General features: G+C 26.4%; 1 protein-coding gene across 2 annotated transcripts in view; it reads right to left on the reverse strand.

The window, feature by feature from the left end:
• LOC129958680 (uncharacterized) overlaps positions 1-14,736 on the reverse strand; it is a 53,612-nt gene that overhangs the window by 24,320 nt on the left and 14,556 nt on the right. The window contains exon 2 of one of the 2 annotated variants that reach the window (XM_056071326.1): positions 9,856-9,906. In XM_056071326.1, the coding sequence (XP_055927301.1) occupies positions 9,856-9,906 (51 nt within the window). Of the gene's footprint in view, positions 1-2,602; positions 2,760-9,855; positions 9,907-14,736 lie in introns of those variants that run through there. The other variant, XM_056071335.1, reaches the window with a different exon arrangement.

Here is a 14,736-nt window from a genome sequence, read left to right on the forward strand (position 1 = left end):
CTGTTGGTCTATACATTCGCATGCTTGGAAATACAGTAATTCGAAAATGAAATGACTTAGATTGGTATATGATCATATTACTAAAATGGTGATTGTTTGTCAAATTTTGATTTCAATTGATCTGAAAGAAAAACGGTGAAAAGGGGTTCCTTTACTATATTACGAAGCACAAAAGGCTCATGTGTGAACATTGAAAATATAAATCTAAATACTTGTTATATTCACGGCCTTGCCTACTGAAACTATTTTTATGGGGGGTGGGGTGGAGAATATCTTTACTGGAAAGTTTGCCAAAAAGCGCCGGAAAGATCACTCCTGCTAGCTGGAATTATATCCATTCGTCTGTAAAACCATAACTCCAAAATGCAACTAACTACAGCCATGAAATTTGACATGTGGTCGTTTCATCAAATTTGCAAATTTCTTTCAAATTTTGGATGAAAACCATCTACAAGCCTTCATTTTCATTTAAACACGATAATTCAAAAATGCTAACAGTTATTTGGACGAAATAAAGCATGCAAATTTATCATTATAATTAAAATTTTGCATTCAATTTCCCGAAAAGTTGATTGTCTTTCGATCTGTATATTTGGTAAAGTGTGAATGTGAAATTTGAAAACGAAACGACTGTAGATGAAAGATACTTCAGCTGTTTGTTAGTTTATAAAGCAGTATTTGAATTTTCAATAGATGTTAATAAAAAATTATATTTCATTATTATATAGAAAAAAATCTCTAAATTAAATAGATTTTCAATTATAAAAAATTAAATTAAATTATTGTTAAGAATTAATGAATTTGCTTCCTTAGCAGTTAGAATATAGAGAATTTTATATCCAAGTGTAAAAATAAATATAATAGATAACTTGCTAGTAAAAATTTTACTTTAATTATATTGCATATGTTTCCAATTGACGAAAAATAACTCTGATTATTATTTTTTTTAATTAACAGAAATTAAAAACAACATATAATAGCACAAATCAAAGATATTTATCAAAAAAATTTCACTTAATTAAATTATTTAATTAAAAAAAACATTGTAATTATTAAGTAAACTAGAATTGAACCATGTCTGAAAAAATAGTTATGTTTGTGAGAAATAATAAAGAGGGACTATCATTACTTCTTGTCTGGGACCCATTAGAACCCTGTAAAAAATTAGCCTATAATATTCTAGAAAAAACTTTTTTTCCATCACAAATAAGCCTGCTATATTATAGAAAACCATTTCTTTTACTTTTCATCAAAAATTAATCCTAGAAGTTTAAATGGTTATTGTCTAAAAATTTCTAAATTAGAATTGAAATTAAAGAGTTTTTGCAGAATTGGAGATATCATTACGTAAATGCATTTATATATAATTCTAAAGTTTGGAAATAGAATTCATTTATTATCTATTTACTCTTAGTTTATTTTGTGTATTTTAATAGAAATTGCTTATAACACTACGTTTAAAATCTCCATTGATCACTTCTTATCATGGCAATGACTTTATTTATAATGTACAAATTTTCAACTTATTGCACAGAGGAACTTTAATAATTTCTACAATCCTCCAACAAGACATTTAAGTATAGAGATATACTGTTATTCAATCTTTAAGAGCAAACCTTTTAAGAACCTTCTTTTTTACATTACCGCACAGAGAACTTTAATAATACCCATATTAGCCCAAAAAGCATTTAATATAATGATATACTGTTATTCAAACTTTAAGTACAAACCTTTAAAAACTTTTTTCTTCTACTTTTTCAATTTAATGCTCAAAGGACTTTAATAATATCCACAGTCATCTAATAGGGCATTTAAATTTAAAGATATACTGGTATTCAACCTTTAAGAGACCTTCTATAAAACTAAAAATTCTAGTTGCAACTCTACCATAAAATTTAAAAAAAAATTCGTATTAATTTAATGTAGTTTATTTGTATAGCACTGAAAATTTTCTTACTCCGATTTTAGGCAGTTGCGTATTCGATCTCAAGTAGAAAAATTATTTCTTTATAATTTTCACAATAGATGAAAAATTATTTTTGGAAATATTTAACTAAAACAAGATAAATGTTTTCAGTTATCAAAATTTGGTTGCAAATTGCGTTGTATTTTATTCCATGTCTTGCATCATGTGAAGACATTTTAATTTTTAATCTTACTTTTCTCAAAAAAAAAATAATTTTAATGTATTTTCTTCTACGGAGCATATTTTTTAAATTTAAACAATCCTTAAGATGCACAGCACATATTTCAGAATTCGGTGTCTCGCCTCTGAATAAAAAAAAACTGGAAAAACCTCTCGGAGTTAGCCAGCCATACATCAAGGAACATCAGCGAATATTTTTGACGGTATCAGCTTTCCATTCCAATAAAAGTTTATAAATTGGAAAAATTAATAATCATCAAAAGTTATAAAAAATATCGTGCTGTTCTTTTTTTATCGTTTGCATTTTTGTTATTTACTTGAAAGGCATTAATATTGCTTCTAACACTCGCTTGATTTAAAATGTTCGCAAAACGTTGCCAACAAATAGAATAAACAAATATAAGAAATGAAATCGAATTTAGTAATATTTTAAATTAAGCCTTAGAAAAATCTTACCTATTTTCACAAACGAAAGAACTAAGAATAAAACTCCTAGAAGGAAATTTCTGGAAATATGCATCTTAAAACAGCGTAGAATATTCTGGACTGCCAAGAAACTTTCAGTGTACTAAAGGTTAGATCTCAAGATTCTAATTAAAGTTAGCATTTATCGTGTGGCAAAACTGTGTTCTGGAAACGACCTTAAGCAGGAAATGGTTTAATCAAAGTGCAGACGGCAATAAATTCGTGTCTTTTTATAACTCATGAATAATAGATATTATTTTCAAAACGTGCCGTTTGTTCTTGTGAAAAGTAGCAACTCACAGTCATCTTCATAAACAGAAATCGGAACTTGATTGTTAAGTTCTTTAACGAATTTATTTCTGCTTTTATTTATTTATTTTGTTTTAAATTTTAAATTATACTAACATAATTTCAGCAAAGCATTTCATTTAGAGTCGAAATTCTTTTGCTTTTAAAGACTAGAATTTTTATTGCAAAACTCTGTTTTGAAAGAATTTCTTAGGTAAGTAAAATTATTCTGTTATTTAGAAATATTTGGTTATTTTCATCATTTCCAAAATTTACAATTTACGTAGTTTACATTTATCTGAAATCATTTTTAAAAATGCAAGCTTTCGTTTTTTTTAGTTAAAAATGTTTTATTTTTTTTTATATTTCTTTTAAAATGAAGAGATACTCAGTAAAGGTAAAGGAATAAGTGAAAGGAATATAATGAAAAAGACTGGATTTTTCAATTAATAAAATTGAATATCGTCTTAAGAAGTTTTGTAATTCGAAATTCCAGCCATTTTTATTGAAAACAAAACAGCGATACCAATTTTTGTTTGTTCGTTAAATATCTTTTATTTATGTCGCAGTTTGCTTAAAGACGCCCATTTTGTAACAAGAAACTTTTTCTTTTAAAAAAATATTCATAACAATTATTCTTTATAATTTCAAAGAATCGGGGCAAGCCTAGTGTTCCTCATATCTATGAAGCGTATTACCAATAGAATATTTATTAAATATATTAACATTACAGATATTTGACAAAATTGAGATGAATTGAATTTCTAAAACTGATATTTTTATAACAGATTTTCGGCATTGTAACATTTTATTTAAATTCGTATTTAGAATTTTATCTTAAAACATATTTCAGTAAAAGGTTGCAAAAAATTTCAAGCGACATTTTAAATATTCGACCATGCGAACAGTTCTAATGTATCTACTATAGTAATGCTGATGATTGCTGGACTATTGTAATATAATGAGCACTTTTAATAATTTTATTCTCTAAGATAAACTAGTGGAAACTATAATGCTTTTGATCTGCTCTTTAGTTTTGTGATTTTTGTTTTAGCCATATGGTGAAATACAACTTGACTAATTATTTTTCTGTTTATTTAGTATATATTCAAAAAACAATAAACTTTATAAAATCGAATTAAATAAATTAAAAATATAATTTATGAAAGCAAACATTCTAGACAGCCAATAAAAGATTATATTTCTGAATTATTATTATAGAAATATCATTCTGTTCCTTTCTTTTTAGATTTCGTAACATTTCGAGTTAAAATGTTATGAAAAACTGTCTGCCAAAAATGCTCAAAAACAAGAAAAATGTATTCTAAGTTCTCCCTGTATATTAAAGATTATGTTAAGCATGTAACATTTTTTTTTTTTTTTTTTTTTTTTTTGCAATTCTATGCGAACAATTTTGAATGTTTTTTTTTTTTTTCTTTAATTTTCATGGGAACAAATCTTTAAAAATTGTTGTAGATAGTTTTGTGAAATATTTTAAATATTAGACGATAACTTTTTAGATATTAATAAAATTAATTTTTCCGATAATACATTAACATTCTAAAGACCAAAAATTTTTAATAATGTTTCATATAAAATTTTACTCGGATCTTAATAACATATAAAAATTGTGTAAGAATAATGCCAATTAAGTGTTTTATGTTTCACTACTTTTTTGTATAATCTACTAATAATAAACATGAAATGTGTGTTATATATTGACTGATTGAGCTAGAAATACCATATATACTTTGGAAGGAGAAAGAATACAACTGAAAGCGTTTTTTAATATTTTAATTAATTAACTAAATTTTGGTGTTTTTCAGTCACAAATTCCATATATATATATATATATATATATATATATATATATATATATATATATATATATATATATATATATATATATATATATATATATATATATATATATATATATATATATATATATATGTATTCCTATTCTTAAAATTCAAAAACATATCTTTTCAATTAAAACAATTTATTTTACTATATAATTTTTAAAAATATTTCTTATTAATTCTGATAAATGTTTTAAGCGTATTTTACAACAATGTAGATCATTGCTAAAGTTAAACTCAAATAATTTTCATTGTTGTTATTAATATCTTTTTTTTTTCTATTGTTAAAGGTCAAAATATGAAAAGTCGACTTATTCTTTTATATTAATCCCCGGGGGGCACCTCGAAATGAGGATGAGATGCTTCCGGCATGGTGGTTGGATCTCGCCACCCTGTAGGGTACACTAATAGGTGGGGGATCTGACTTCCTTCCTTGACTTCCTGACGGGACGTACTTCCTTCGGGGAGGGTTGTACCGTGGCCGGTGACGGCCCTTAGGACTCAACCACAGTTCCCGCCAATGTTGCTGTTGCGGCGATATATATATATATATATATATCGCCGCAAGTTTCACCGCATTCAGTTTTTATGGTTTAAATCCGCGTGCATTCGTGGCGGGCCGGAGAGTTAGATGGTTGACTTATTCTTTTATATTGAGACGATTTCAGCATAAAGCATGCTTTTAATAAAACTTTTGAAATTTTGTTGTATTTATGATTAAGGTTTAATACTAGAATCAAGTACTGGTGGAAATTTTTTAAAGTGCGCTCGTATTTACTGTAATTTCCTGTAATTTTATTGGATCTATTCAGAGATAAATAAAGGATAAGGGAAATACATGGCAAAGTGGGTAGAACGATATATGCCAATCAGTATGAGTCTCAAAACTTGAAGTTAAAAAAATATTTTGTAGTGGAAGCCATTCAAACCAAATTATACAAAATATTTCATTGAAATTTGGTCGCCAATAGCGGCTATCAAGAAAATAAAGAGAAACCCAAGTTTAATTTTTTTTTGTAAATAACTACATTTAAGTGCAAACTTTGTAAAAATGATATTTTAATAGATTTTTTAAGTTAAAATATTCTCTCCTGCTACCTAATTAGCGTATTTTAAGTGTTTATTTTTTACGGTTCACATTTGATGTTAAAATATTTTTCTACTAAAAATATGTAATTTTTTAATTTTATTAATAAATTTTATTTTCTTTAACTAATATCGAGCTTTTATAAAATACTAGATATCTGTTGAATGCATTCGCCTTTGTTCATGGATGAATTCTCTAATAATGATTATTACAGTCGGATTTTAACAATGAAAGAAGGTCCTTTTGAGAGAAGGTTCTTAGTTCTTAAACGAAAATTCTCAGACGATATTAGTGAGTGAAATTCGGTGTCCTAATAAACATGTCAACTACTTTCGGAAAAATGATTACACGAATACTCTGATAGGGTTTTTTATGTGAACCATCAATAGCTGCATTGTTTCTCACCATTTTTATTGAAATTCTTCCTCGTTAGTGTCCTTGTAGAATAAATTACGAGTTCTTTTCGAATGTTCTCGGATGTGCTGAGGCATAAATGAATTCTCTTTGATGTAGTTGGTTTTTTGAATGTCACATGAAATTGGTTGAAAGGTCTAGATTTCCGTTACGCATCTAACTTCATTGGGGATTTTTTTTTTTTCGATTATATTCTTGAAGGAAACATTAAACAGTGTGTTTTTATTAAACAAATTACAGCAATTAGTTAGTGTTCTATTTTATTTAATTTTTATAAAGGAAACGGAACTTCTTTAAAATGAAAATCATTGAAATTTGAGTTACAAATAAAGAGGATATTTTGTTCATATGATCTAAAAATTTTATATATATCGGAAGAATAAAAAATATTTTCATTACAAAATAGAATAAAGGTAATTCTTTTAATATAAAATTAAATATAAACATATTGATGCGATGATCTTCAAGTTTAGAAGCACAAATTAGAAAAACAGTGCAAAATAAAATCGTCCCAAAATTGTCATTACATGTAAGTATAGCAGAATGCCTAAATAAAGAATATGTATTTAAAAAAAAAATCCTCATATTGTATACTTTAACTAACAAAAATATTATTAGCCATTTTCACTAAAAATTATTATATTTTAAAATAATTTTATACCATTTTATAGAATGCTTAGGTATTACAGGCATTATCTAGGGAAATCATATTCAAATGATTCTCATATTTCATATTTTTTCTTATTTTGCAAAAATATCATATACCATTCTTTAGAATGATAAAGTATTGCATACATTATTTAAGGAAAGTAAGTAACATGTTTAAATAATTCTCACATATTTGTCTGAAAATGTTTAGGCATTCTGCTGAATTTCGGGTTTTTTTTTATACATTGCTGGTAAGTTGAATTATTGAACGTTTAAAACGATAGGTATTTCATGTTACACTATATATTACACGTTTAAAGTTCCAAACTTTACTGAAAATCAATTAGTTTTAATACGTAATTTTTGCAATTAATTTACACAAAATATCTTATGATTACCGAGTCTAAATAGAATTTTTCATAATGGAATGGCAGTAATGATTATTTAATTTTGATTATAAAGAAATAATGATTAAATCTTTATAGTATAATGAATGTTTATATTTTTCGGAACATATTTATTTCAACATCAAGATTATAAACTTTTAAATTTATAATTAACTTCTTATTATATTAGATTTAATTAAATCAGTTTTGTAATTTACAATTCAAGTTACAGTAGATCGTATACTCATAATTTTATACATTCATAAATTGACAATTTTATCGTATATTCATAAATTGATTTTTTTTCGTTACTTAACAATTTTAGTCATTTGCAACAATTTTTTATAAAAGAGTTTTAATTTTTACTCGAAAAGTGGATTTCTGGCGAAAATGTCAGATATTCTCTTATTCAATATTTTTTAATGAACAGTTTTCATTGTAAAATTGTTTGAATATAAATTCATCAATCATTTTTTTAAGAAGTTAAAACGATTTTTATATTTGCATACAACACATTTTAGTTCTGCATTTACATTTTCAAATGGTATTTCAATTAATTCTGATAAAATCTTTTTATGAAAAAGCTCATAAATTTAAAAATAATAAATATTTTGTGTTCAAATTCGATATAAATTTTTTTATATGTTCTGTAGTTTCTGGACTATAGAATGAGCTATCTGATCAATTAAAAATATTTCACACTTATTTTAATGTTCCATAATGGGAAAAAAACTGAAACTTTTATGTTATTTATCATTTGAGCCCAAGTATTTAAATATTAGATAGAAATATATTTATATTATTGCTCAAAGACAAAAATACACACTCTCATGTTAGCTGTAAAATTATGAATAAATCATTTGATAAACTTCGAAAATAGAATATTTTCGCTTTTGCATTTTTTTTTAGTGAAAAAAAATTTCGATTTCCAAAATATTTTTAGTTTTTACCCGATATAATTTTATTTTAAAAGTTGAGTATTTCATAACATTTTTCAAAAAATTTATTCTGAAAGTAGTTACATATCTTTAAAAAAAACAGTATCAAGAAATCATAACATTTTAAGAATAACTGAAAACAAACGTGTTTACAGTTTTGAAACTTCATTAAATTTTTTAAATCTTCCTGTAACAAATAATTTTTGATCATGTAGCCAATCAATCAAATAAATGTATCACTTGTTATGATAGAACACTTTCTTTCTTTAAACCTTCTTTTAAATACATTTTTTTAAAATTGAATATATTTGAACATCATTTGCAATCATTTTCATTCAACATACGATAAACAAAAGGATGAGAAAAGAAAAGAAGAAAATGAGAGATTTTAATTTGCATTAAATAAAAGAAGTGTGAATTAATTCACACTTTATTAAAAGACTGTAAAATTTCCAGTTTTCAGAAACGTTCATAATTTCAAGAAAGTAGTAGATGTGCTTTCATTTAGTTACTGTATTAAAAAAAAGTAATCAAAATTCGAGCAGGCCAATGTTTAAAATAAGTTAAGCATGCTAAACTCACATGATTAAAAGGACGATTATGGTTACAGTTATGCGCGCCATACACAAACAAACAAAAAAATCTCCATTAATAATAAAAGAGAATGTATTTGGTTTTGTTTAACTATCTGTTGGCCCTCTATTTTCCTGGATACTAGAGCTTTGAAATTTCACATAAATGTAATTTGGAAGGTAAAGTGTGTGAATCTAGCGATTTTAAAAAAATCGTTAAGAATTTTAACAAAGAAATAAGCTTGATTTAAGCGTTTTTTCCAATAACTTTTGGAAAAATAAATTTTACATTAGTTTAAAATTTAAAATATTTTCTGTTTAATGGTATATTTTTAATTAAAGTGCGAATTTTTACTGAATTATGAAATCATTTTTTATATCTATAACTGCAGTGAAAAGTATGTATATATTTTCAACATTAACCATTGCAGCAGTGAAATTCAAACTGTTTTTATTGTTTCATCTAATATTAAATTGCGAAATTTTATTCTGTGGTTAAAAGCTAAGTAAATAAGATGTAAGAAAGTAAGCGATAAATAAGCATTTCAGTTTTTAATAGTACAATAATGTTACGGTACTTGACACATAAAGATTTATGTACATAATAAATAGAACAGGTGTGAAGTTATTGTAATAACACGGCTTTAATGTCTATCACAATCTGACGCTTAAAATACTTTATCGATTTATATAAAAGATTTAATTAAATACATTAGATATTTAATTAAAATTGAACACAACCCATATGGCGAATTAGTTGGTAGCCAAAACCGACAAGTATATAATAATTTTGTGCAATTGAAAGTTTATAATAAAGTTTCTGTTACTGTATTAGTTAACTTACAAAAAGCCTTTATAGCCCGAGCACATATTTAATGCGTACAATCACATAATGCATAATTCATTATACGATTATGCATTTGTGCATAATCTCATAATGAAATTTTACACACACACACACACACACAGAAAACTGGATTGATGCTTTTTTTTTCACTAGTGAACATTTTTTTAAACTAACATACAGTAAGCACACTCATAATACTCACTAGACTTCCGCGTGCCATTTTTCACCATAACTCCATCCCCTTCAGTACATTCTAAGGATGAAACAAAACAAAATATATTAGAAAATATAGCATATACACACACATACATATAACATATTTAGCATCTTTTATTTAGTTATTTGTGTTATTTGTTAAACATATTTTAGCAGTTGCATGACCGAATAGAAGAAGCTTTTGAAATTCTTAACTTTGATTTATTTCATCCTGGTAGGCATAATTTGTTCAAATAAAAAGCGGCAAAAGATGTGCCCATCTATATCGTTACAAAAGAGCGAAAAAGACCGAAATTTTTCCCTTCAGTGATTTTACTATGATATTTTTTATTGCGATATCTTTGCCACGTGTCGATTTAGAAAAGAAACTCACAGGTATCTTTAAAAGAATGTTGTAATCATTAGGAATTTTTATCCCTTCACTCGGAGCGTGTAAAAATGTTGAAATCAACAATTTTATGGAGCGCATGTAGAATTAATTTTAAAAAAAGTGGAAATTGGATCAGGAAATAACAGAACATTTTAGAATGAAGTTAATAGGATTAATTAAGATAAAAGCCGGTCTCTGTTTCACATGAGGGGTGCAGTATATAAAGCAAATTATCACTAAGAATGCTCTCGTTTTGAATCCTGAATTCCTCGTTTGAGAAAGTTGAACGTTTGAACTGGTCCAAACACTGCCTATTAATATAGAGGTCATTCATGTTCTAACTTTAGAAAAATAAATTTTTTGAAATTCCGTAATGTTTTTTTTTATAGTGTTTTGCAAGTTTCTTAATGCTCAATAATTCAGATTGATTTTATTGCATTATTAAGTGAATTTAATCAATAGGTTAATTCATAGCAAATATATGAATAAAATATTCAACAATATTATTTAATATATGGAGAATCCTTGTTTTTCTCATAGACAGTTTTACGTTTTATACTAAAGTGTAGGAAAACCAAGAGATTTGTTTGCATATGCGATAAAAAGAATCAAAGAAAACATTGTATATCTAAGAACATTGCATATACAATGAGCAGCATGAATTTAAAGCTGAATACAGCAGTGATTGCAATTTATGTAATCCAAAACATGAAAATAATGATGTATATGTAAATACATGATTTTAAATAAATACAACTGTTAATATCAAACTTTCAATTGTGCTCATTTAATCTGTAAATATACTACTAGAAACGAAAAAGAAATCCCGGATTCAGCTATTATAAAATAAAAATTAGCATAATCAGATCAATACGTACAACTGGGGAACTGGTTCATTGGTTACTTGAGTTCTTTTAAGTATATAAGGGGTGGGCGTATTCGCCGAAAGCATACTTTTTACTTTATAAATTAAATTCCAAATGTGATTTGTTAACGAAGGCCTTCCAATCATTTTTCTAATTTGTTATTTGTTTTATTGTAATTTTCTTATAATGTAAATTTCTTGTAAGAACCAATATTTTCGCTTGCTATGAACATTCTGTAAAATTAGTGCAAAAAATGCAATTTCATCTCCAGAAACAAATATACATTTAATAAAAGAGACAAAAATAGACTTTCAAAATCATATTAAACACAGATTGGTCAAGAAAGTACCGATCTGTCAAACGTCTTAGTACCGATATTTTAATTTAATTTATTGTTATTCATGTATTATTTGTATTTTTATTAACAGTGATTTTTCTCAGAAAATAAACCAGTTTATGAAAAAATAAACTATTTTCTCAAATTATGTGGAGTTTTGTAAAAATAAAGAAAAAAAATTAATCTTTTGGAATCAGTTTTCAAAGTAATTCGAGTTGGGAACTCTGATTAAAATATAAATCAACTTTTGATTAAAAACAAGAATCTGAAACGAAGTATCAAAAGTAATCTAAATATAGCGATGAATGTTTTATTTGTACATCTTTTTACAAAAATCACCAGCTTTTGTCCGAGCTTGATGAAATTTTGCACATGTACATTTCAAGACTCTAGACTCTTGTCTTCTTGGAAATTCACCGTCGACTTTTCAAAGTTAATTAAAAAGCAAGCAAGTTATTAATGCAGATTTTGTAAAATAATATTTTCAAAAAAAATGATTTTTACGCTGTCTTATAATTAAAAAAATCACTTTTTTAATGATCCAATTTCGTTTCTGTACAATTTTGCTTTTTAAATTGGTACGCAATTTGTAACAACGTTTTTATTGTTATGATCCAACTAATTTTAACGTTCCATCAAAGCATTCAATTATATACTTTTACTAGAGATAAAATTAAAATAAAAAATTACTTTTATTGAATATTAACAAGTAGAATTTTTATTTTGTAGTCTATATACATATATATATCCATTAAGTTCTTATTTTTCAGTCTTAAAAAAGATAAAAAATTAAACTTGCATTCTGTAGTTTAAATATTGGAATTCTTGGCTATTTAACCAAGAATAGTTTAATTGTTAAGATGGTCAATATTCCGCGCGTGAGAGTTAGTCACCAAAGACAGCTAATTGTTTATATTTTCAAAATTAATGATTCCCAATCTTATGTTTTCCATATGAAATCTTAAAAAAAACTTAAAATCATACCAACTTATTTATACCAAATATTTGATTATTATTATCATGTTTTTAAATTGCGCAGAGCAATTAGTGAAAAAAATGCTATAATTAAAAAAAACTTTATGCAATGATAAATTAAATATTATATTTTAAAAGTTTTTCACCATGTACTAAAAGTTAAAGTATCTCTAAGGTATATACCAATGATTAAATTGAGAGCATAAGAATTTCTAACCCAACTTTTGTAGTATTAAAAGCATAGTTGCCACTGTTTTCTTCGAAATTTCCCCTTGTGTGTGAAATGATAACACTTCAATAATGAGTAATAGGAAACGTTAGACATGCGGAAGTTTCTGAAACAATGATTCATTTTCTTCTCAAAACGTTAGCTTATTACACAGAAATTTGTGTGATTCTTCCCCATAATATCATCATTATGCATATAACTAAGTTTATCTAATGTAAAAAGCATTTCTTTTTTATAAAATATATTAGAAACTATCATGATCGTTAAAAAATTCGACCTAAAGTTTCGACGACTTTCTATGTTTCAGACCTTCCAGAATCCCTCAAACGCAATTTTTCAATAAAGTTTATTTATTTATAAAAGAATTATATCTTAACAACTCTTTAATCTAGATGGATGAAATTCGGGATATTATCCTAATGCCAAATTCCTAGATTTCTATCAAAATTTAGAGGAAATCCGTTGAAAAGAAGTCTATGTATTTGTATATATGTGAATACGATAATTCAAAAACGCAAGAGCTACATGTATGTAATTTGGTACACAAATTTATCAGCAGAAATGCAGATCTGTAATGAATGTTACACCAGGTGAGTGCTACGAGTATCGAATATGCATTTTGGACTCTTTAGTTTTAATCGATTGACACCAAAACTTGACACCAAACTTCAGTTTTAATAACATAACATACCATATTCTATGTACATAAAATGCTAACATATGTGCCACAGAAATCGCTCTTTTTAGGTATTGATAAATGGCTACAAGGAAAGGAAAACACATCGCTATACTAAGTTTCAGATTATTTCATTGAATGTTTTTACTACTGTAGTAGATTAAACGTTTCATTAATTAGTGGATCAACAAAATGTTACTAGGAATTCTTTGAAGAAGACTAGAACTCCGTCAAGTTAGAGGAAACAAGATGTAAAGGAAATCAAAAAATAGGCATCAAATAGAAAGTTTAAAAACCGTTAACCTTAACCATCACCAAATGGAAATTCGCTATGACTTAATTATACCACATTTATCGTTCACAAAACGTCAATAATTTGGGTGAACAAGTTGGTCGCCAAAAGCGGCTGGTTTCATTTATTTATGTTTTTGAGTTTTCTCATTTATTCACATGCAGATGTATAGACCGACAAGTGGTCGACATGTTGACGGATTTTATTCAGAATTTAATAAATGCCTACATTTTAGATGTAAAAGTTGTGTATTAAATTTTATTTATCTAAGTCACTGCATTTTTTTTAATTATTGCGTTTGTGAAATTAGAGACAGTCAATCTTTTGATGGGTTTAATACGAAATTTGGTAAAAATTTACGCTATAAGAAGCTAAAATTATGCACTAAATTACATCTTTCAATGTCTTTGCGTTTCTTAATTATTGCATTTACTTGCTTATGAAAATAAAGCGATATACAATCAACTCTAGAATAGAATCAACAATTCAATGAATTTATTTCAAAATGTGTTGAATATCTACATTTTAAATGTAAAATCAACGCAGCAAATGTTATTCGTTTAGTTTTCTTTAAAAATTTTGTAAATATGGTGTACATTTTTATTTTGAATTCCTGTGAATGGATTTCATTCAAAATCTTTCAGTTTTCTAGAAATTTAGAGTTTAGACCGAATACTAAAATTCAATGCGTCTCTAGATTAAAGCATTTTTTTTCAGATGTCGCATTCACAGACGGACCTACTTAATCCCACTAATGTGTTTTTGGACTCAGAGAGATTTAAATTGTAGAAAATCGCCGAAATTTTGAGATTAAATTTTTACGATTACGATCATTTTTCTTTGGTATGGGAAAGGAAAAATTCAACGGAATTGCATAAAAATTTTCACCTAAATGATTAAAACAGAGGCGGGTGTCCAAAATTCATATTCGATTTCCTTGATTTTATTATGGAATATGAATTTTAATATATATTATCATCACAGACAGAAATGTTGTGTGTGTGTGGGGGGGGGGGTGAGTAATGCCATGTCTGAACTGTTTCATAATTTGCGATGGTTTTTTGCCTTTTCTTCAGCCCCTATCGATGACAGGAAACTCCCATTGATTTTTTGTGACATACC

Source organism: Argiope bruennichi, chromosome 2, assembly GCF_947563725.1.
Source record: "Argiope bruennichi chromosome 2, qqArgBrue1.1, whole genome shotgun sequence".
In the NCBI taxonomy this organism is placed as follows: domain Eukaryota; kingdom Metazoa; phylum Arthropoda; class Arachnida; order Araneae; family Araneidae; genus Argiope; species Argiope bruennichi.